Consider the following 25,206-nt stretch of genomic DNA (forward strand, 5'->3'; position numbering starts at 1 on the left):
AGAAAAGTCAATATATTCTCATCGGATGCCCACGTCCATCAACAGTAGAATCTGCCTAAGTGAGACACCGACCACGTCGCCAATAGATACTGTAAGTAATGACTTCTCCCACGGAAGGAAACTGATGCAAGCCAGAGCTCTTTAATAAGAACCCAAGTGCCAAACTCGCTGCTTCACTTCTCTTTTTTTAATATAAACACAATAAAGAAGCATTTGCATTTATATAGTTCTTCCCCAGCCATCTGACGTTGCTGCCAGCCAGTACCCAGAAACAGCTGAGCATCAAACTGATTGTTACCTGGGGAAAATTAAGATACGGGAGTAATCCCCTGGACGAAAATGGCTTTGTTGGGCCCACAGCATGCAGTAGTGCCATACAGGTATATAGGCAGAATTGTTGCAAGTGATGGAAATGCCTCAACTCTATATAGCCCTTGGTATGTTAATGAAAATCTTCTTCACACCAATTATTCCTAAGGACGTTTTACCTTTGAAGCTAATGTGTGACATTGCCACGTATTCTGGAATACCTGCAAAATGGTACACCCTCATCAGTAGGCCTACCATAGACCAGGTAGAGTGCTGCATCATATGCTAACTAGCTATGCGGTTTGTTAGCATGCAAGGCGGACAGCTCCTCCGATCTACGTACAGGGAGAACAAAAGAGGGCTATAGGTGACAGCGGCAGGATAGTGATCTGAGCTGTCTGATTTAATGGCCGGGTGACTTTAATGATAATCCACTAGCCGCACCCTCCCTCGCTTCCCCCCTTAGGAGCTCCTTTGGATGACAGGAAACAAACAGTGCTCTGACACTTCCCGCTAATTAGCATCATTAGCATATGGCCATTATGTGGCGGGACAGTGGCATGACAGGGCTCTGAGAAAGGCTACAGCGATGACCTTTGGTGGACAACACCAGCTGTCAGTAATTACCCATAGCATTGGCCAGAGGGATTGAGACAAAGACTGACTCCTTGTCCTTGAGGACCTTTGGCGCCCAGGAACGTCTCCTTTTTTTTTTTTTTGTTCTTTTTCCTGTAAGTGAAATTATTTATGGAAAAGAGAAGAAATGTGCTCACAAGCCAAAAGCCATATGGGGTTGTTTCTCAACCTAGAAAATGAAGAACTTCAGTGTTTTATAGTCTCTCCGGGCTGAGCTTTAACAACAAATGTGTGACTAAATTGAGAGATGCTCCAGCGTATTTGCCGCCAGAGGCTTGTGTAGACACACAGTTGACAAATATACTGCTCCGAGTGGAAAATAATGACTTAAACATTGTCAACAAAATAATCCAAATAATAAGTCTTTGTGTGGAAATGAATGTTTTCTTTGCCTTAGTGACGGTAATCACGTGTAATTGTTTGCAGTAGATTTCCTCAGCTTCTAAAAGTCTTTGAAGATATCACGTTGACTTTGTGACTCCATGTTTCCTTTCATCTCTGAGAACAATTTATGTGCAAACGACAGTTAAATATATATCTAAGCGATGGTGTAATGAAAAGGTCATTTGCATCTTCAAAAAAATTAGTTTTGAAAATGATGTGCATAGAGATGAAAAAGCTACCTGGTGCAGAGGTACCCAGATGCATTAACCTCTGTGTCCTCCTGACTGAGTATAATCACAAACGAGAAACCTACGCATGAACCCACGCAAGGGTATTAGTTTGGGTGCTCAAACTAAAACGCATACAACTTTGGCTATTCTGCGTCCCTTTTATTGGCACACTGCATTTTTAAGCCTGAAACCTTAGCCTTCACAATATGTGTCCAACTCATACAACAACAAGACAAACAGTGAATGGGACCAGCATGTAATACTTTTGTACAGACCTCCTCACTCCCAAGGTCTGAACCCCCCCCCCCACACACACACACACAAACACACACACACACACACACACACACACACACACACACACACACACACATACATTCTAGCACTTAATGTTGTCTCTTTTCAACAGGAACATCCGTTATGAAGGTTACTGCATCGGATGCTGACGACCCTACATACGGCAGCAGTGCGCGAGTGGTATACAGCGTACTGGATGGAGAGAAGTTTTTCACTGTTGACAGACATTCAGGTAAGAAGAAAATAAAGAGCACACATTCACGATCATTCCCTCCCTCCCTCCCTGCTATTTCTTTTCCTCATAAACTTTTCTATTGCTTCTTTTTTTTCCCACAATACCTTAAGCAATCTTGTGCTCAGAGACCATAATTCCCACATCAATCAAAATTTGTGGCCAAAAACATGAAATCAATCGGCCAAAAGACAAGGAACTTTATAAGGTTTCTGCCAACAACCACTGGCTCTTTTTATCAAACACTCAAAATACCATATGGCATATACGACTAAACACTAGTGTCACCTTTTAAGCCAATATTTGAACAACTTATTTAGTATAATTTGTAAGTGACATCGAACATGAACAGCACACATAACTGGATATTCAATGCTAGATTTAAAATAAAAAATGTATATGTAAATATGTAACACATATGTTATGTATTTCAACATGTTTGATTGTATTGCTGCTACCACCTGTCATGTTAATAGACACTAGACACTAGTGTTGTCAGACCAAATGCAGGTAGGTCTTCACTCTAATATTTTACCCGACTTTTGGTTTGGATCAAAGATTAGCAAATTTGTCCTAGCAATCACTGCACTAGTTAGATCTCCACCAGATCCAGATTTACCCTAAGAAGAATATCCCCCAGCTGAATGAGAAATTCCCAATTCCGCATCAATCTGGGGCTTATAGGAGTAATGCGGCCTGACCTAAAGTCTTTCCGAAGTAGTTTAGGATTGGTGTAACACAGTGTTGCCTTCAAATGTCTCTCTCCCCCGCAGGGAAAAGCACTAACGTTTTAATGATTCCTTTTTTGGTCTCCACCACTTTGATTCAGCCAGCCTACGAGCTTGGATGATAAATGGCTCTGCCTTGGTGGGACTAGCATGGTTCAATCCAGCTCCTGTCTCAAAACCCCCATTCCAACTCCTTCGCCCAATTTGTAGGCCGACAGGCCAGCCTAATAGGTACGAGTCAAGAAGGTCACTATGAGGAAGTGATGGAACAGCTGTGAAATCTGCCTCATTAATATCACTCTCAATGACCTTGACATCAAACTGAACAGCAAGTCACCATTGTTTTTGTCGCTAAGGCCATGCTGGAATTATCCGAAGGTGTTTTGAATAACCTGAATCAAATGGTTGATGAAGCCTACATTCTTTATATATATATTTTTTTATTAGATAGATGAGATAGATAGATCATGAGTTTACTGTTAGATAGAACAATAACAAAACGATCCATTTTAAAGCAGTACCTACTAAAACTAATTTGTATATCCTGCTAAACTGCAATGTTGCTCTATAACTGAAATAAAGGCGCACCTGCATCTGTCATCTAGAAAAACATACAGTCATATGAAAACGTTTTTGGGGATTTTTGTCAATCATTAGCTGGGATTTCAAAGAAGCAAATTCCTTTACTTATATGACATACCTTAGGTAAACAGAAGCAATTCAGCGGTGTCATTTTGTTTATTGGAATAATAGAAAATATGTAATAAGCATCATAACAACATTTGACTGGTGCATAAATGTGGGCACCCCAAAAGAAAAATTTCATCAGTACTTAGTTGAGCCTCCTTTTGCAAAAATAACAGCCTCTAGACACCTCTGGTAGCCTGTGATGAGTGTCTGGATCCTGGATGGAGGTATTTTTAACATTCTTACATACTAAAGCGATCCAGTTCAGTTAAATGTGATGGCTGCCGAGCATGGAAAGCCTGCTTCAAATCATCCCATAGATTGTCGATGATATTCAAGTCACTGGACTGCGACGGCCATATCAGAACATTGTACTTTTCCCTCTGCAGGAATTTTAACTGTGTTAAGGGTAATTGTCTTGTTGGAATATCCAACCCCTGCGCAACTTCAATTCTGTGACTGATGCTTGAACATTATCCTGAATAATCTGTTGAAACTGGGTTGAATTCATCCGACTATCCACTTTAACCAGGGCCCCAGTCCCTGAAGTGGCCACAGCATGATTGAACCTCCACCAAATTTGAAAGTAGGTAGCAGGTGTATTACTTGAAATGCAGTTTTCTCCTAAAGCACTTTTTATAATGACCAAAGTCAAAGCATAATCAGTCCAAAGCATTTTCTTCCAATATGAATCTGGCTTGTCTAAATGAGCTTTACCATACTCCAAGCAAATGTATCTGTGGCGTGGGCGCAGAAAGGGCTTCCTTCTCATCACCCGGCCATACAGATGTTTTGGTGCAAATTGCACTGAATTGTTGAACCATGTACAGATACACCATCTGCAGCCAGATGTTCTTGCAGGTCTTTGGAGGTGATCTGTGGGTTTGTCTGCAACCATTCTCACAATCCGCCGCATATGCCGCTCTTGTACTTTTCTTGGTCTGCTAGACCTGGGTTTAACTGCAACTGTGTCCTTCCATTCCCTGACAACATTCCTTACAGTAGAAATTGACAATTGAAACCTTTGAGAAAGCTTCTTGTAGCCTTCCCCTAAACCATGACAATGAATAATCTTTGTTTTTAAGATCTTTTTTGATCGTTTTGATGATCCCATTCTGTCTCACTTCTGCAGAGAGTCAAAGAGAAGTGCAACCTGCATTTAGGCACCTAAAATACCTTTTCTCATGATTAAACAGACCTTTATATGAGGTTCAAGGCTTAATCCAACCAATTTTGTGTTTAAAGTCCTCAGTTTTACATGCTGTTACATGCATTAAAATCAGCAAAACCACAAGGGTTCCCATATTTTTGCACAGCCAGTTTTTCACATTTTATTTAATTTCATAAAACTAAATTCTGCTTTTCAAAAAATCTTTGTTTGGAAAACATCCCAGTACTTAGCTGTTCCTGGTAAATGAAAGACATACCACTTTTATCTTTTTTGTGTGAAAGCAGAGTCAATTATAATGCCGGCTGAGAGGGGTTCCCAAACTTTTTCATATGACTGTACTTGATACCGCAGTATTGTTTGAACAATTCCCTGAGATAAAAATTCAAACTGACCTATGTGGGACCTAGAATCAGCCTAGTGGCAAGATTTTTGACACATAACTGAAATCTGAAAGAATATATTTATTATGAATAGATAAAGTGAGCACACGCGCACACACAATGCAGTGCAGAGTACTGTGGCATGGTTGGTCAGCCTTAGGGCTTGAATGCCCTTTGGGCAAGTGTGTGTTCTCATGCATGCACCACCTACAACCTCTGTAATAATAATAAAGCAGCTTCCTCAAAGGACTGCTCTGTACTTCTCGGAATGGAAAAAGCTATGCAGTTGTGTCGACTTCAAGTTGTTCTCTCCTGATTATTGGCTTTTTGTTATTTGCTAACACTAGGCCAATTACTTCCTCGTCTGCCTCATTCTAGCACACTGGCAACAATGGAAGCTTGACTAGCAGACAATCAAGTCCAAAAAACAACCAACACAGGTTATGTTTTTGAACGCAGTTGCTGAAAGTGTAGATGAAGAGATGTGCTGCTTTATGTGGCTGTTCTACATGCTAGCTGCACTTGCTCAACATTAAGAGTGCCATGACACACCTCCTGTGAAAACGTGAGCGCAGCAATATGTACAGATCAGCAGTTGCTGGCAGGGCACTCATGGGGCAAAGGAAATGACACTCTGTCAGGCGCAAAAGGGCATGCTGACATCTTAGCCTGGCAAAACTACTTATTTTCAATGTTTATAATCATCAAGGCCCTACTGGCAGGACAGCTGGTTCTGCTAGCGAGTACACAGTAGAAATTAGATTTTCATTGCCTAGTGAGATGAAAAAAGAAATTCAATTGACGCGAGTAAAAAAATAATAATAATTGGAACATCATCATTTATTTTATGTTAATTTAATTCATTACCATACTCAGGCATTATTTCACAGTTGGTGTACATGGCCCTATTATTTGGTTAAATTAGTTAATGTAAAGGCTACGTGATATGCATTGGAATTGGGATCACGTAGACATAACTGGCTGCATTCATGCGTACACTGCAGTCCATGCAGACTCATCTACATATAGTCCCCACCATGATATTGGAGCAATGTCACTGTAAACCAGTTCACAGATAGGGACTTTACTTTTGACAGCCCTCATTTAGATGCATCCTCTCTGGCCTAAGATGGATGAAAGAGGAGCATGTCTTCTGCCTCCCCCCCTTAACTCCAGTGCTGCATGTACTGTCTTTTGGCTTCTCACAGAACAGTCACATTTTGCCAAGGGCTAACTGTGACTGGAATCAGTGAGTTGTTTATCCAGCACAATGCAAACCTTTGGGAGTGAGACAGCACACCAGGCCCAGGAAATGCATCAATAGATTCTGATGTGGAAAATCCCATGGGGTAAAGTGGAATTATATTACTCTTTCACAGTAAACCAGCCAGCTGATGCAAGGAACACAGAGGAGTTGTGCCAACCCAGAAGCTCCATGTGCATGTTTGTGAGAAATGAAGACAGATATAGAATAAAAAGAGAGACCACCGCACTGGCTCTTTGACAGTAAACTTCACAAAGAGAATGCCACATCCACTTACCCCAACAATGACACAAAACTATTATGGGCCAGAAATAAAATCTAACATAACCTTTTGCTAGAAAAAGTCAGTCTTTCTGCATTTGGTCATTGTAAGATGAGCAGATCTTTTCCTTGTTTTTTTTCTTTGCAGGGTAACCAATATGGTTTGGCGGTATTTTTTTATTTTATTGGGAGTCTAGCGTCGCTTTACTCATTCAACTGCCTGCTTTTAAATGAACCCTGATTCTGTTAAAAGGCAACATAATGTGCACCCAGGACTGAGTAAAGCCATTGAAGCTCTCTGTGAGCCTTCTAACCCACTTTCTACATCCTTATCCCATGTCCCCTGCGTGCTCTTTGGGAATCCACTTCTCAGCTTTGATTGTGGTCCTATACCCATCATGGAAGAGTTGTAATGCTGTCCACGGCGGCTGAGGCATGCCTTCATTCGGCCCCTATATATTATTCATTTTAATACAGCTGAGCCATAAAATGGTGTATGCGCAGAGGAGCAACTATGACACTATCTCCTCTCTGAAGGAGGTGAAATGAAATGCGCCGCACTTGTGTCCCTCCATAATACAGTGCTTAGCGGTAGTTCATATTCAAACTGAGAGAGTGGCAATATAGTTTGTTATCGCATAAGTGCTAACCACCGATATAACCTTTCATTGGCCTCGCTTCCTCCTCTCACCCTCTGTCTCTCTCTCCCTTCAATCTCTCCTCATCCCTCGATCATTAGGGATCATCATGACAGCGGTGGCAGACTTGGACCGGGAGACGCAGGATCGCTACGAGTTGGTCGTCAAGGCAACAGACATGGCAGGACAAATGGGCGGTCTCTCCGGCTCCACCACGGTGACCATAGTGATCACCGACGTTAATGACAACCCGCCGCGCTTCCCACAGAGTGAGTGTCTCCTGTGCATTAGCCGACTTCTAGACGAAGGAAGAAATAGCGGGACACAGATTGAGAGGGAGAGGACATAGCAGAGAGAAAAGTGTGTAAAAGACAGAAGAAAGAATTAAGAGAGGGAGCGGAAATAATGAGAGCGAAAGCAATCACGTAGAAACACTGGAAAGAAGATAGAAGATGCACAATTTGACACCAATAAGCAATGGTATAGCATCAGTGACCATACTGAATGGCATGTACATAGTCCTTGTAATTCATGGGCATATCAAACCACCAGCCCTTAACAAAGTAGTCAACTATGGAGAATTGATAGCCTACATCACACTGCACGTTTGATCCTTCTCTTAAAGCGAGGCTCAAGAGAGGACTGAATCAATACGGTTGATTGTTCCCTCACTGTAATGCTATGGATTTATGACTTTATGACTTTCAGTGCACACAAGCTCAACAGGTGGAGGTAAAACTTTTGACCGAGAATTTCAATCTACCTCTCACAAACACTTGTCTTTTAAACTAACAGCCAGTGTTGCATAGCCAGAAGTCCACGGAGCACAATGAAAAGTGCAACACATTTGTATTTCTCTCGTACCCAATGTGGTTTTCTTTCTCAATTCTTATTTAAGAACATGCTAAATACCACTTTTTAGCCTTCTTACTTTTTAGTTCAGAAAATACTTCCATCCTCCCTTATTTTGGTGTCAAACCATAACACTATTACTTTTTGTTACAGCTGGAGGAGCAGCATCTGACAGCCTATTTGATTGTATTTGATATGTCTCCACACACCTTGTTCTTTTTTTTCTGTATAAATCCTTTTTTTTCATCTCAGTAAATCATATTTGCCCAGTCAGAGGCATAAAGCCTGCGGTGTAGTGTTTCCATAGTATAGTATGGGGAATAGAGAGAGTTTTTTGAAAAAGCTGCCTTATAAATAAGATGCAAAAGGAAGATGACATACTGTATATGTAAGGACTTTGACGTTCTCACAGAATGTCCCCCTAGGGAATAGATTGATCTCTTACTGTTATCTTGTTATCTCATTCATGTTGAACCCTGGCAGATTGTATACATTTTCTTCAGACAGATTCAATTAGTCTGCACAAGTTAAGGTCGACACACATTATCATTTACATCGCTTACATAAAACAGTACATGTTCTAGTTTAAATACAGTAACAAATGATGCATGTTGTATTAATCTACCTATAGTATAACATTGATCTAATGTAAGTCCAATGTGAATTCTAAAAGTTTGGTGAAGACCGAGCTATTTGTCAACTGTTAGGCAGTGCTAACAGAACATAGTGATCTGTTCAGATAGAGTAAATTGTTGTGTATCGTCAAAAGATGCATTATTTTGTGCACTAGCTTCCATTGTTAGTGTGACCATTTGTTGCTGTTATTTCATTAAATTCCCATCCCAACTCAATTGTATCCAAGCATCTATCTATCTATCTATCTATCTATCTATCTATCTATCTATCTATCTATCTATCTATCTATCTATCTATCTATCTATCTATCTATCTATCTATCTATCTATCTATCTATCTATCTATCTATCTATCTATCTATCTATCTATCTATCTATCTGTCTGTCTATCTGTCTGTCTGTCTGTCTGTCTGTCTGTCTGTCTGTCTGTCTGTCTGTCTGTCTGTCTGTCTGTCTGTCTGTCTGTCTGTCTGTCTGTCTGTCTGTCTGTCTGTCTGTCTGTCTGTCTGTCTGTCTGTCTATCTTTTCTCTTCCTCCCTCCACTGAAGGTTTTCCATTTCTTTCTTCATGTTACACTTAGCTCTCCTCTCCATTCCTTTGTGGTGTTTCCTATACCACACCTACACACTTATCCTTTTTTCACTTCATCCCTCTGTGCCTTTTGTTAAAACTGACTGCCCTTGTTTTATCTGTCCATACACACCTCACTCCATTCACCAGAGATGTACCAGTTTTCGGTGTCAGAGGGCTCGGTTGTCGGGACACCGGTTGGACGTGTCATCGCCACGGACGCAGACATGGCAGAGAACACTGACATGAGCTATCTGATCAAAGAGGGAGGGGAGCTATTCAAAGTCACTACCGATGCCGAGACACAGGAAGCTATTGTCTCCATCAAGAAGGTACGGAGACAAGAAATGATACTCACACGCATTCAATTAAGGCTTAAAAAAAATCAATTGCATACTATTAACTTTTCAATGCAAACTAATAATAATGTCCGTTGATTCAGTCTTTCTTCCCTCTTACAGAATGCCACCAAACAAAAGCACAAACACAGTTTTCTTTTGTATCCCTTTATGAATAACAATCAATAGATTTGCGCAGCCATTACCAGGTTTACTCGTCACATGTAATGTTAGCTTTAAAAAAAAAATACATAAATGGTCCCTGCCGAAAAGTGACTCTATAGACCAGATATCTAAGTGATTGGGCCTTTGCTAATAAGTATTCAAAATAACCTTTTTTTGGGGTTATTTTGGTAAAGTTACTACTGTAGGTGCCAAGTCTCTAAGTCGGTAAGGTGAACGGCTTTTAGACCTTGTTTCGTTCAGACAAAGAAACACTGAGGAGACAGAGAAAGACAGACGATTTATCTTTGATGATTGATGATCATTGGTTGCCCACTGGGGTTTAACAGGCGCTGTCAGTGCTGTGTCTCATCAAAAGTTGAACTGTCTTCAACTTATTATTTTAACCTTGCACTGTGTGACAAAAAAGAAAAAAAGAAAACGATTCAGAATGCCAGAAGTAGTGTATTTTCATTGAAATGCACATGTCAAAATAATTTATTTTAAGTGACACATGTTGTGAATAGTGCCTAATGGCGGAATCAGCGTGTTGCATTTTGCCAGCAGCAGAGTTTTGGTTCGATGGGCTGTAAACTGTTTGGCAATGTGACACAATGATAACTTGGAAGAAACTAACAAGTCAAACAAGAAAGTAAAGTATATATACAATGGTGTATTGGCTGCCACTAGTGGCCTACATTTGTGTTGCAACAGTCAACAATTACCATTAGTTTTTTTTTTTTTTTTTGTAAACAACCATCATTTGGCAATCAGTGTCAGTCCTGAGCATGTTGTCACTTTAAACAGCTCATTTTAAAGTCTCAATTTAATTTACCTTTTCAGCCGTTGGACTTCGAGAGCAAGCGCACACACAATGTGGTGGTGGAGGCGGTCAATAAGCATGTGGACCCTCGCTTCGTGGACCTGGGTTCTTTTCGAGACCAGACCATAGTGCGGGTTAGCGTATCAGACATAGATGAGCCGCCCATCTTCCAACCAGCAGAGGGCACTATAATGGAAGTGCAGGAAGATGCTAAGTTAGGAGCACTGGTCGGAGTCGTCACCGCCAGGGATCCAGATGTGAAGAATAAACCTGTCAGGTACGGCTTCAACAAAACAACGTTTGTATTATATTGTTGCGTGGCTTTTTTACTTATAGAAATATGTAATGTATAGAGACGCTTTAGAGAAGAGTTCTACAGACCAAATAGTAACAAACGTATACTGGTCTACATGTCTGATTTAATAAGGTAATACTATTGCAATGTATATGAATGAAAGTATTGTGGCAGGTGGAATATAAAAAAAATTATAAAGATGTAGAGATATGATTAAAACAATAGATACTGTAGGTACACGGCTGCTCTTTGGAACATCAGGTAGGCTTTTTTTTTTTTTTTTTACACTGCAACATGGGCAGCCGTTCCACAAGCCTACTACCATAAGCTTGCTGCAGGCTTCATCTACTGCATGTTACTTTACCACTGTAAATACATTTGTATTACAAAAAGAGTTATACTTTGACAGTAAATACATATGTAGTTTTGTAGATACATTGGTAGCTGATGGGCTACAGAGCAAAATCCATATTTAACAATTCCTCTTGAAGATGGATTGACAATCCAAGCAAACAGTAAACTTGGGGACATACAATGGATGAAGCTGTACTGTTCCTCTCTTTGTGTCTCACAGATCACTGTGTGTGATAAAAGCAATATCATCTGGTAATCTCCGGTGCCGAGTTCTCTGCTTTATACGTCCTCAGAAGAGCAATTGCGGTGTGAGGGGTGAATGTAGATGAGGGCCAAGACAGTCTCACTGACAGAGTATACACCGACACACGCAGTGCCTGTGCAAATTACCTTGATTAAAAATGCATGAGGCACAGAGTTCCACGTGTAATAAAGTACAACACAATGGCAGCGCTGTCGTTCACCAGTGTCTTGGCAGCCCTGAGCAAAAAAGTGTGCGGTACGTGTGCAAACATATACTGTATGAGTGTGTGTGTGTGGGTGGGTGGGTGGGTGTGTGTGTGTGTGTGTGTGTGTGTGTGTGTGTGTGTGTGTGTGTGTGTGTGTGTGTGTGTGTGTGTGTGTGTGTGTGTGTGTGTGTGTGTGTGTGTGTGTGTGTGTGTGTGTGTGTGTGTGTGTGTGTGTGTGCATGCATGTGCATGGGCTTTGAGTAAGTGAGTGGATGAGTGAGTGAATGGGAGGCAGAGAGGTTGGCCAGGAGCCATTTACTGGGCAAAGTCAGTGGGGGCTCATGGCATCTGGCATTTGGCAAATCACCTTTTTTTTTTCATCTACATAATCATCCAACCTGAGCAATGAGGTTTATGTGATCAGTAAGACCCCCTTTGAGTGAAGAGAGATCCATTCGTCCAAAATAAAAACAGGCTGAAAATGGAACCAGTCCTCATGTAACTACTACTAACTCAAATAAAGTCGGACACTAATCCAGCTAAAATCTAACCACTGTCCTAAATGGTACGTGAATGTCAGATATAAAGGGGCCGTAAACTGTGACAAACATGAATGAACATACAAATACATGATGTCGGTTAGTGTAAACTTGACTCAGTATCTTACATGCTCAGTGGATCGCTGCCATTGTGTTTTAATAAATGCAGTAGTTGATATTCATGTAAACAGACACAATCTCATTTCAAACATATGTTATCCTGAGGATATTTTCTGCAAATCAAGGCCGTGACTTATAAAGAAGAAATCTTTGTCATCATGGAGTAATTATCCCAATCAGTATCATTATTTGACATTTCCTAACCTGTGGAAATATACAGGAAATGAGATCCTACACCCGGACTATTTTATAAATTAATCCATGTCCTGTATGAAAATTATTTAATATTTAATTTTTATATCTCAAAAACATGTGACCATCCTTCTCGTGAGACCCTGGAGAATGCTTGCTGGCATTTTTTTTTTGATCAGAGATGCCTTAAGAGCGTATAATGCCGATGGTACTTTATGTGGGCATGAGTAAGTCAGTGAGCTGTGTGTGTGTGTGTGTGTGTGTGTGTGTGTGTGTGTGTGTGTGTGTGTGTGTGTGTGTGTGTGTGTGTGTGTGTGTGTGTGTGTGTGTGTGTGTGTGTGTGTGTGTGTGTGTGTGTGTGTGTGTGTGTGTGTGTGTGTGTGTGTGTGTGTGTGTGTGTGTGTGTGTGTGTGTGTGTGCGCGCGCGCGCTTGCTGTGTGTGATGGGGATAGGGGAGAGGAACTAGGAACAAAGAAACCTTTTTAGCAGATTTTTGTTGACTCACCAATCTTTCCTGAGCACCAAGCACCCCACAGACAGACACAGATGCATTTCTGTTTTTTTTTTAGTGCACAATGAAAATGTAATGTTTATATTCTTTCTCTGAATAAGCAAAGAGGGACACGCTGCTATTATGGTCAGGGGACCTGTGTGACAAGTCTGCAGTTAATACCTCAAAAAATCTACTTGTCCCTTCTGTGTGAGTTGTTGTTATTCAGTGAAGCCTTCCTGTTTGGCCTTGGAAAGCTCTTGAGAAGTAAAAAAAAAAGAAGCAAATACCTTAATGAAATAGCTTAAACATTGAAACACCTTTATAGTATTATTGACTCACTCCTTCTCACTCACTGTTTATTTTTCTCACCACCTTAATCTTAGCATGGCGTCTGTTGTTACAGGTTCTCCATCGATCGGACCACAGACCAGGAAATGATCTTCCATATTGATCCAGATTCGGGCGCCATCACACTGGGAAAGATTTTGGACCGAGAGACCGCAGGCTGGCACAATATCAGCGTGAATGCTGTAGAAGCAGGTACATTTCCACCCTTTTCTTTATTTTTTAAATTGAGCTTATCACATGCAGGTTTTCCACACATCTGGTGACTTTTTCACCATGTCAAAACGTGTGGAAGTTGCTGAAACGTACCTTTTTAAAAGCTATTTGGGTATTTATTAGCTCTGCTGGGTACAAGATGAGCTTTTTCTTTTAAGAGGCTACATAGTTTAACCTGTCAAGAACAAGCCATGAAGATGACACCGATATAACAATGAAGGGATCCAACACATTATGAAAATTGTCATCATTAACCTTTCACAATAACAGGTAATCTAGCAGCCATGTTCTCTTCCCTCTCATATCAGTGGACAAAAAAACTGAGGAAATAATAACAATTTTGAAAACAAGAAAGTTAACATTGCTCCGACAATTGGCAAGCTTTGTGTACACCCGGTGCCTGCCAGTGATGGAGACTGTACAAGCTGTCCAACATTTGCCGACTCCTACCAGGGGTGATAAGGGGTGACAGACAACCTCAAACTACTGCGCATCATTAGCTACCCGCGCTAGCTGTTGGCACATTTTCAGCAGCAGTGTGTTGTGGCTATTAGCTCTGAGAAAAGACACTGATTAGGAACATTATGTATGGTAGTAGAACAACAGTAAGGGATCCCTTACTTTGTCGACTCTCCCTGAGATTTCAAATTTATTTATTGTTTAATCCCGGTAAAGGGTTTTTTACTGGGAGTTTTTTCTTCAGCCGAGCTAAGGTTTTAAGGGCAGGGTGTCATATTGTATCATATTGTATGGAATGTAAAGCCCACTGAGGCAAATGTCTATTTGTGATATTGGGCTATACAAATAAAACTGATGTGATTTGATTTGAACAATACTTACATGGACACAACAAGTCTTAGCTGTAATCAGAATATATCATCTGAGATCATGACACTCCGAGAAGCATGAGGTGAAAATAAGTAAATAACTCCTTAAAATGCCAAAATCAGACCTGCAGATAAAATATACGATATTCTAATTTGAATGGATTTTGTTTTTGTGAGAAATAGTTTGATATGCTGCAGTGCGTTTGAAAAAGGGAGGAAACATGTGCATTTGATGCACAAAATATAAGTTTTTATGTAAACAGAATATTTACATAATTCAAAAACATGTATAACCTATTTTTATTTTAGATGTATTTGTTGTGCTAGCCCTTTTTAGACCTATCAATCCATTTTCAAGTGATAACAGCTTTTTGTACTGTGTATTAATGGAAAACAAAAGGGGGCCCACGCAACATCCCTGGTTACAGAGCCTAGGCTGTGTATTAACACTGCATTTATATTCAGTGCCGCACACACACTATGGAGAGCTGGCGGTTCGTGAGGATACATTCTGATTTTGACAAAAAGTGATTTTGACAACAAGCTTAAAAAAAGAGCCACCTTTGTGACATTGAAAACTCTAGCTTTATCCTCAAAGCACCTTGCTAACCTGATAATCTTGCTTTGTAGTACAGCCCTCATATCAAGGAAACTCGAGATGAGTCATTTTTTCACATGTTCTGCAAGGACATCATCTGTGATTGCCGGAAATGCAGTGTCTTCTTTGTGATACCATGGGTTAAAACACACTACACAAACACAGCTCTGAAAATGAAGAAAGCGCTAACATTTTTTCCATCCCTTTTGTCATGCAAAGAAAATGAAGAAAGTAATAACTAGTAGGAGCTGGGAAGTTATTACTGAATCATTAAAGGTAAACTTCAGAAAGCAGCGGGCCTGCTTTTCCACACTTTTTCAATCACACAGAGATGAAGTGATTTTGGGATTGCAGTGAAAGCAGAGGAGATTGCATTCTGCTTCTAAATGGTATCCACCCATCGCACAGAAGAGTGTAAAGGAAAACAATGTACATAAACAAAGCTGATTTTTAAATGCCTTCATATTTGTGCCTCCCGCATATAGCTCCAGACTGTGATTATGCCAATAGTCAATGTAGCCTCGACTGAACAGTAAGCACCCTCTCTCTCAACACAAACATTAAGACAAAATTAGACTGGTCTTTTTTTCTTTTTTTTTCAAGCTGTAATTCCCAGAGCAATTTGGGCGCTTTTGTGCTCTGCCTCTTTGTGCTTGGCATTATGTCATAGTCACATTTTAATGTTAATTGAACATTTAAAGTGTACCCTAACCCTTCCCATATCAGACATAAACACATGCCTGCACTCGATAGATAAAACCTATCACATTGGCGTCCAAGGAAACATCCGGACAGATGGAGTCAGTGGTCAAAAACATCAGAATTCCCTTCCAGAATGTTTTCTCTTTATCGCCCGTTAGCTCACGGAGTCCTGAGAGTTGTGGAGGCGCAGACAGGAGATAGAAGGGGGGAAAAAAACAGAAACAAAGGCCACACGAGAGATTGGGTCTAGAAGGGGGTGGGACTTGTGAAGCAGCTATAGTACGAGTATTTTAAAGAAAGGTTTTCATTTTCTCCATAATGATTTTGTTATATATTTTTGTCTTTTCTTTTTTTTTGTCCCCCTGCTCATTAAGGCCCGAGCGCCACAAGGTCAACTTGTCTGAGGACATTGTTAGAGCTCAAGTTTGATGGCACAACCCCGTAATTATTCCCCCAGTCCATTACTGACCTTTGAACTATTGTATTGCCACTGTATCAGTATTGGACAAGTGACAACAGCTTTTTTTCCGACGCGCTCTGAAAGTCCGTGCCCGAGGATTAACCCCCCCGCTGGCTACACAACTGCAAGAAACACACTAAATGTCAATTACCGCGCATGTGTCTGCGGACTAAAAAAGTTAATTTGTTTTAGTTCCAAGTGCAACCGTGAGCAGAGTGCGCTGTGCTGATAATATACGCCACCAATCAAACACAAATATACACGAATGCACACACTGGCATGTCAAATTCACCCAATTAAAAGTAAGTTCTCTTCCCCATCACACCGTGTCACTGTACGAGAGGAAACACGCTTTCATCTGTGTAGTACTTGTCTTGCCTTGCAGAGAACACAAAACCTAGCGAGTACAGGGAGAGCATTTAACTGGTCTGCCACTAGCACAGACACACGAACAGTCTTCTCCATAGAAACATATCTGGGTAAGTTGGAGTGACATATAATTTTCGAGAACTGATAGCAAGTATTATATCACCTTGCAAAACTGCTTTCTCTTTTTTTTTACCCAGCCAGGAAGGTGGGAAAAAAAACACATCACCCGGAGGGCAAAAAGATACTGAAGTCTAGCGAGAAAGGCTTTATCTATTGCACTGTGGCGGGGAAGAGACATTTTTCTACAGCATAACTTTTCTCACTCACCGTCTGGCAAACACATGCGCACTGTTTGATTTGTATGGCTTTAGAACATCACTCTCTCTGTCTCTCTCTGACTCCAAATGAATCACACGCTTTTTTAAACATTGTGAAGGGAGATAAGTGTCTCTTTCCAATCAAAGTCGGAAAATTCGAAAGAAAAATGGATCCAAAGAGCAAAGGAAAGCGAAGAAAAAAGCTAGTCCTATTTGCGGTGTAAAATACGTGCTTCACGCTAAAGTGGGAGTCAAAATGAGATACAATTAACAAAGGAATACAGAAGATGTTAGTATACACCACAGAGGGGTTTGAAGCTATAGTGCCTAATGTTTTCATAGAAATGAATGTTGGTTACTTTAAAGCATGGACAAACGAGTTGACACAAAGTGGATTAAGTCTATTAGCTCCACAAAACTCTCTCTGTATTTCCCAGTGCAAACTGGTGTCGCCTCCCGACACTGGCACAGGAGCTCAGAAAAATCCCATTTAGTGCCCAAGAAATGTTTAAAGTAGTGATTCTACTGCTAAGAAAAAACCTTAATGTACAACAGAAGGTATAAAATCCATGCACAATCACCAAAGGCTTACCTCATGTAGGTGCGCCGACAGTGTTGTTGTAATTAATCTCAGAATTCCTCATATGGGGCGACTGAAGTTACACACTTTAGCTTTAAAGTTTTTTATGAATGTAGTTATTGTAGTGAAAAAGTGCGTATGTCAACAAGAGTGGGCAGACCTAATAATGTGTAATGAGGGGTGAGGTTGTGACCTGGCCGATGTGTACCGCTGGTCTGTCCTGTTATATAATCACTCACGTGTCCTTACTGTCAGTGATGTTGCAGAGGAGGAGGTGGAGGACATCCACAATGCTCACATAGTTGTTCCATGTGTTTTGTTTGTCCTACACACTTGATGGTTCGTTGTTATTATTTTGTCACATGAATTGTGAATAGAGTGCTTGCGGGATAATGTCTCGCAATCAAGGCCACAGAGTTTCTCCCTTGCATTGTATAAATCTCAGAATATTGTTGAGATGAATTGTTACATATAGGAATAGCACTGTCATCAGGGTTACATACATGTGTATTATGCATTACATGTGCTTTATGGACTATTAAACTTCACTATGATGAATATGAAGTACACTTTTCGGTTTGGTTGCTTTATCAACTATCCGTTGATGATTTAAACCCCACTCAGGGATTTCTGATGATAGAAAGACCCCATGCATGACATAGGATAACAACAATGCTCTACCTCCACTCACAAAAAAGAAAATCTTGTCACTCATTTTAAGAACATATGCCAATGCATTTCATTTTTCATACAATCACCCGCTCTTGTGATATTATGAAGCATCAATTAATAGGTCTTGCATTTTTCATATTGTGTTGCACTGAGCAGGTCTCAGGGTCGCTCCGATCCATTGCCTGGTTTCATTCAGTTATCTCTCTCTCTCTCTCTCTCTCTTTCTCTCTCTGTGTTGTTGTATTATGTATTATACAGTATGTAGTGCATGCAGACACGGTTGAATTGAACACAAATGGTCTGTGCCCAGTTGGTGTTTAGATGGAAATTGTTATTGGGACATTATGTGTTTGGTTGTAGGTTCAGCGAAATTGCTGTTTGCATTAATTTTTTCACTAGAAGGCACAGACCATAGCAAACCTATGCATTTGGAAGCATGCTTTGGTTCTCCTTGGTGTATCACACAGGTTTGTATTCCTAGTCCCCAAACCTGTTTAAAAAAACACTTTTCCTTATTTGTAGGCTGGATAATGTAATGTAAATGACTGGCTGTCTCTACATGTGGGAGTCACCAGCTGAATCGTTGAGCATTCATAAAAACCTTTGTTTCTGAAAAGGGGGATATGGTGGAATGTTTATTTTTCTCCTTTACCATCTGTCATATAAATAGAATTTTGTAAATATCTTCAATTATTTAGTGTGTTTAGAGGCCCTTTTTTAATGTTTTGTTTTGTTTACATGAGGGCCATTTGCAGCTGTTGGTTCTCACACATAAAAAAAAAACATTTTGTTTGGCCACTGGTGAGTCTGTGTAATATTGGAACTATGAAACTGAAGAAAAAGGGCCGTAATACTGTGTAGCCCTGTGTAGCCTCTATGTCTACAGGGCTCGGCCTCTGTCTCAGTAAAGAGACCAGAAGCAGACACTGTACAGAACATTTTTATTATCATTTTCCTCTACCCGATAACAGTGACATTCAAACTGTTTCCTCCAGCTGGAAAACAAAAGAAAAAAAAACGTTTGGCACGAGCAAGAGGATCAACCATTTGGTCATATGGAGCATGACACTCCTGACAAACACCCACACACACACATGCATATGTGCAAAGAAGACATGCACACACACTCTCACATTCTCTATATGTCTTCCCTGAAGTTATGTCAGTATAATTCAGTGCCTTAGAGATACATATGCGATACAGTCGTTCTGAAAGATTTGCAGCAGCTGGTGAATGCCTGCACAGATGCAGAGCATGCCAATAATCTGTTGAAATCCTTTTATTATTCTTCTGTATCATGCAGACAGATTTAGAACAGCATCACTTGGTCCACATGAATGAACCTGTCTTACTGAATAACTCTTTTTTTTCCTGGTGGAGGGAGTTTGGGTTATGATAGAGGCGGGGCATTCTCATATTGTTTCATCCGGTTTCAATCCTGGGAATTGAAATATAAATTGTGTAACATCTGATGATTGCTGGTTTTCATTCCGGGACTGCGGGGACGGCGGCGTTATGCACAGACGAAATTAGTAGAAGAAGAGAGAGGGAGAGATATCTAGCACGGGTTTGAGCTCTCTGGCGCGTTTATGTTCTTGCTGCTCTGGCAAAAAGCAGTCAATTAAAACCCTGCATTGATGATGTGAGGATGATGCTATTAGTTGAGACCAGGCATTCTCGTCAGCAGCTGTGCCGCTGTTGGGCAGAACTGTGTGTGGTGAGATAGAGGGAGAGGGAGAAATGGTCTGCTAAGACGCTGATGATTGTCGGTTTGCCTGCCTGCCTGCCTTTGGTTAACCTGTCTTTTTTACTTATATCCGGCCCGATGCCAGCCTCCATGTTCTGTTATGTGCCTAGATGGAAGACAATCATAGACACAGTGCACCAATAGGTTTTCTTTTGTATGCTTTGAAGCTTAAAGTTTACCCTTGACATCATTTAATGACATGTTGCTGGAGCCAAGGGGGGAAAAATATCTAAAGAATGGTAAACAAAGAGGATATTGGGTGGAGCTGAGGTGGGCATGAATGCTGCAATTACCACGGTTGAGTGTTGGGGGAGATTTATCATTTCAAGTAAACACGCCTCCAAACATGTCACTCTTCAAGCCTTAATGTCTTCTTTATGGAAGAATAATTTCATAAATTGCACCCAAGACATAATTCAGAGAAGGTGACTTAATTGCCACAATGAAAAGACTCCAAGATTTGGAGAAATACGTTGAGGCTCCTTCTAAGGACTTCATACCTATGAATATAGTTGAGGACGTAGTAAATGCAACTGACAATAAGAAGCATACAATAGGTGTATTTATCGACTTAAAGAAAGCATTCGATACAATAGATCATTCAATTTTGCTATCAAAACTACAATCATATGGTGTGAGAGGAATAGTATTGGATTATTATTAGAGGTGGGCATAGATTAATTTTTTTAATCTAGATTAATCTAGATTAATTTTTGAATTAATCTAGATTAATCTAGATTAAAATGTCTCATTTGAATTCATTCATAATATGTGTGTGCTCCTAAATAATGACTCAAAGTAAGTCTTTGAGAACGTGTTTCTCAAGCCAGGTGGCGCATCAGACCAGGGGCTCATCTCCTGTTTCCAACATGCATCACAAACTGCTTGAGGAAGCTGTTCTACTATGATAATTGGTGATGAAAATAAATAATGTTCAACAAGATGTTACATAGTAACGCGTTACCGGCATCGGACCTCTTTTTTCAGTAACGAGTAATCTAACGCGTTACTATCTCCAAACCAGTAATCAGATTGAAGTTACTCATCAAAGTCACTGTGCGTTACTTTTTCTGTCATTTTCCTTAGTGAAACATTTTACATAACTGCACAAGTGACTGCGATTGCGATTTTATGTAAATAAATGTGCGCGCATGTGTCTCTAAACTCTCCAACTGCTCCAACCGCTCCTCTCGTCTTTTTGGTAGCGCCCCTCGTCTCTGCCATGCAGCGTGTGCCTGTGTCTGTGTCTGTGTGTGTGTGTGCAGCAGCATTACGGCCGAGTCGAACTGTGGCGCAAAACAAAGTTTTCCCCCCGATGAAATATAGCGTCTGCTATGGGGATATTTAGGATTCGGGTACGGTGACGTTGACGTTGAAGAGATAGAAGTGTTTAAAACTTGGAAACTTATAGTCACGTGGCGACCGGTGGCCACACACACCCACCCTGCGTTCCAATACCCGATTGTGTGGGCAAGTGATGGAGAGAGAGAGCGCGGCGGGTGTGTGAGAGAAGCTTCGCCCCTCGTCTCTGACATGCAGCGTGTGTGTCTGTGTGTGTGTGTGTGTGAGTGTGTGTGTGTGTGTGTGCGTGTGTGTGTGCGTGTGTGTGTGTGTGTGTGTGCGTGTGCAGCAGCATTACGGCCGAGTCTAAGCTGAACTGTACAAATGACTGGCTCCCTGAGCCGAACAGGAGGTGGAATAAGAGATTAACGGCGATATTTTTTTTATCGCCGATAAGAGTCTTGCGTTAACGCAGCACGTTAACGCCGATAACGGCCCACCACTAATTATTATTATTAGTTATTTGAACAAAAGACAACAGTATGTTCAGTATAACGATAACAAATCCATTCCAATAATATGCAAATTCTATGTGGGATACCGCAAGGTTCAGTTTTAGGACCGATATTATTTATACTTTACATTAATGACATCTGTGATGTATCTAAGTTACTGAATTTTGTTCTATTCGCAGATGATACAAACTTTTACCTCTCTGGAAATGATTTAAATTAATTAGTAAAAAGTATGGAACAAGAAATGGTCAAACTGAAGGAATGGTTTGATATTAATAGACTATCTTTAAATTTAAAGAAAACGAAGTTCATGCTTTTCGGTAATAGAAAAAAAGATGAAAGTACTGTACTATTTATAACAGGAACAATCATTGAAAGGAAATTAGGTTTTTGGGTGTGCTCCTAGATGAAGGGTTGACGTGGAAACCACATATCTCACATATCTAAGAGTACTGTTGTATTAAATAAAGTAAAATATGTGTTAGATTATAAGGCATTGAGAACCCTGTATTGTGCGCTAGTGTTGCCCTACACCAGCTACTGTGTGGAGGTGTGGGGAAACACATACCAAAGCAACACAAAGTCACTCTATCTGCTACAAAAGAGAATAATAAGAATTATATTTAAAACTGGTTATAGAGAGCACACAAATATCTTATTTTTTCACTCTAAACTTTTGAAATTTAAAGAATTGGTCGAATTACAGACACTTATTGTTATGTTTAAAGCGAAAAATAAAGTACTGCCAGCAAATCTTCAAAATCTGTTTATCCTTATAGAAAATGAAGGAAGAAGAAAAGGACACTTTAAGCATCAAGTTGCAAGGACAACAGCAAAACAAATGTGTACTTCAGTGGTAGGAGCGAAAGTATGGAATTCTCTGCAACGTGAACTACAGCAATGTACAAATATATTTCAGTTTAAAAAACTATTTAAAGAGAAAACAATGAATTTGTATGAGCACTTATAGAAATTGATGCTTTATATATTGATGGTTGTGATCATGGTTTGCTTTGTTTTGGAATCAGTTTCAGATTGATGTTTTGGTTTCTATTTTGTTTCATTTATTATCATCATGCACTGACATGAGTTGACATGTAGAGTGTTTTTTTTAGTTTGTTTTGTTTTGAGGGGGCAGGAAATATAAGATATTCTTCACCCTGCCTCCTTTTCGTCATGGTTTTATGGATTGTACATGTGAGAATGTTGAAATGAGTTTTGTTGGAAGACATCCATGGACGAAATAAATATAAATCAATCAATCAAAACCTGTTTCCTGGACCAGCAGAAAACCAAATGGCAATTGTCATTAACATCAGCATTAATATAAACTAAAACTAGAAATGTTCAGTTTTTCCTAACAAGTAACATTCTGCAATTGTGTATTGTTTTTCATTTAAATTACATATTGTAATCTACAGTAGGAAAACGTATTGTGAGGTCTACCAGTCAATGCAATAGATACAACTCATTTAATCAATTTAGTTGTTACATAAACATCATCAACACATCAGTAATTTCATATGGTGAGGGTACTCAATCTTAAGAGTGAGTCCACTTAAGTGCAATTCATCATCCTCTGTATTCATATCATTACAACAAATGACATCTGTTCAGTGGAGCTCTTTACTGCCAGGAGTGTGTGTGTTTTTCCATCATTAGGTTACTGACTGTCAGTTGGTTGCATGTTGTTGCATTTCTGTGGGGTGCCTGCTTGCACTCGGTAGTAGCAGCTGTGTATACTGATTTATTCATAAGCAATGTACTTTAATTAACCAGGGGATCCAGATTAACACTTGGAGCAACCAGATCACTCAATTAGCGCAGAGATAAACCCCCCCCCCTCCATTTCTCTTTCTTTTTCTCTCTCTAACATGCCCCACACACACACACACGCACACACACACACACACACACACACACACACACACACACACACACACACACACACACACACACACACACACACACACACTTACTGTGTGCGCGCGAGAGGTGCCTCTGGCTCCCTTCTGTACTGTAAATAGTGTTTTACGAGTAAAATGGAAACTCCATCAGACATTATCGTATGATTAAGAATGGGAATTAAGATTCAAGGAGAAGTAGAGCTAATTTGGAGTGGGTTTTGATTGTACTAATTACATAATCTTCCCTACTCCCACGTTTACATCCTGGCCCATTAAGTAAAGCGTCTTGAGCTTGTAGCATTGTACTTTTATTCCTCTAGTTTTATCTAGTTGGAAATGGCATGAGAAATAAAATTACGGCTTTGGCAATTTTGTCAAAAGCATTTATTTGTCATTATCGTCGTGCTGAGATGTGCCTCGTGCCCTCAGACTGAGAACCTAGAGACAACAATGGCATCTTTGGTACCATTTACACGTCACTCACCGGTGCCAGAAAGTGTTTCTCAAGTAATGGGACTCATTTGTGGAGACATTAGATCAAAACGCTTAGACACAATGCCAAAGCAACCGCCGGCTCTGTTGAAGAAAATTGCATTTATCTCTTGAGTCTTGCCTCACTCATACTGATAGGAGACAAGACAACGCTCTAGCCCATGTACTCTCATCCTTGTCTACACCCTCCTCACATGGCTAAATCAGCATGTCAGCAGCATCTTCAGCTCTCTGTCAATGTCAATGCCAGCCAATTGCTGCACGGGTCAGTTACATATTTGCAGCCTAGCACATGCAATCCCTGTAGTTAAGCACATGAGTGAACAACAATTCAAAGCCAAAAATGTGCTTTCTATGTAGATAGGTTTTTTGATTCATGCAAAATGCACATCTGAAGCCTTGGATGCACACCAGAAGGACAACTGAAAACTATGAAGGAAGCCTGTTTCGGAAAAACACTCAATCTAGGATCATAACCTCATTCTTTTCAATTGTCATGCATTGGTGTCATGGCGTTGCAGTTGTTACCTGTCTGCCACTCAATATTTGGTTGTTGCAAATGCACCTGGAATATCTTTGCAGAGACTTATCTGAAACACCTGTTCACACTGCTAAGATGTGTTGTTCTTTGCCCTTCTCCTTTAGATAACCACACCATGGCGTCACACTCCGCAGTGTGTATTCGGATTCTGGATGTAAACGACAATCCTCCTGAGCTGGCCACACCATACGAAGCCTCTATATGTGAAGACTCCAAACCAGGCCAGGTAAGCTTCAGATTCAAAAGTCAAATCTGGTCATTTTAAATGTATTTCTTACCTTTTAAAATGCAATCTGTACATGCATGAAAACAAAAATACTTAATGAGGTTTGCTGACAAACAAGCTAAAGGGGGATGTTGTCCATTTGGCATCACAGATTGAACCGCCATTCCGTCAGTGTTGAAAATGATTGAGATCAATGAATGCATTATATGAGGTATCATTTCAGTACAAATACACAGAACAAAGCAATTGACATTAAAGTCATAAACAAATATTTATATTCTTAATAAAGACGTGTTGTTGAAGCTGGTTTATCTTAATTGAGTCACTCGGGCAGAAAGAATGGAAGCAGTTCACGATTGTGATTTCCATCTT

At 40.3% G+C, this 25,206-nt stretch overlaps 1 protein-coding gene across 1 annotated transcript in view; it reads left to right on the forward strand.

Annotated features, from left to right (window-relative positions):
* The window catches only part of cdh22 (cadherin 22), a gene marked incomplete at both ends in the record, with an annotated part of 74,453 nt that overhangs the window by 23,083 nt on the left and 26,164 nt on the right, over window positions 1-25,206 (forward strand). The window contains 6 exons of the mRNA XM_080025915.1: window positions 1,969-2,088; window positions 7,319-7,486; window positions 9,425-9,606; window positions 10,618-10,874; window positions 13,443-13,579; window positions 24,713-24,834. Of these exons, the coding sequence (XP_079882041.1) occupies window positions 1,969-2,088; window positions 7,319-7,486; window positions 9,425-9,606; window positions 10,618-10,874; window positions 13,443-13,579; window positions 24,713-24,834 (986 nt within the window). The remainder of the gene's footprint in view (window positions 1-1,968; window positions 2,089-7,318; window positions 7,487-9,424; window positions 9,607-10,617; window positions 10,875-13,442; window positions 13,580-24,712; window positions 24,835-25,206) is intronic.

The sequence above is a fragment of the Ammodytes marinus genome (genome assembly GCF_949987685.1).
Source record: "Ammodytes marinus genome assembly, chromosome: 4".
In the NCBI taxonomy this organism is placed as follows: Eukaryota; Metazoa; Chordata; class Actinopteri; order Uranoscopiformes; family Ammodytidae; genus Ammodytes; species Ammodytes marinus.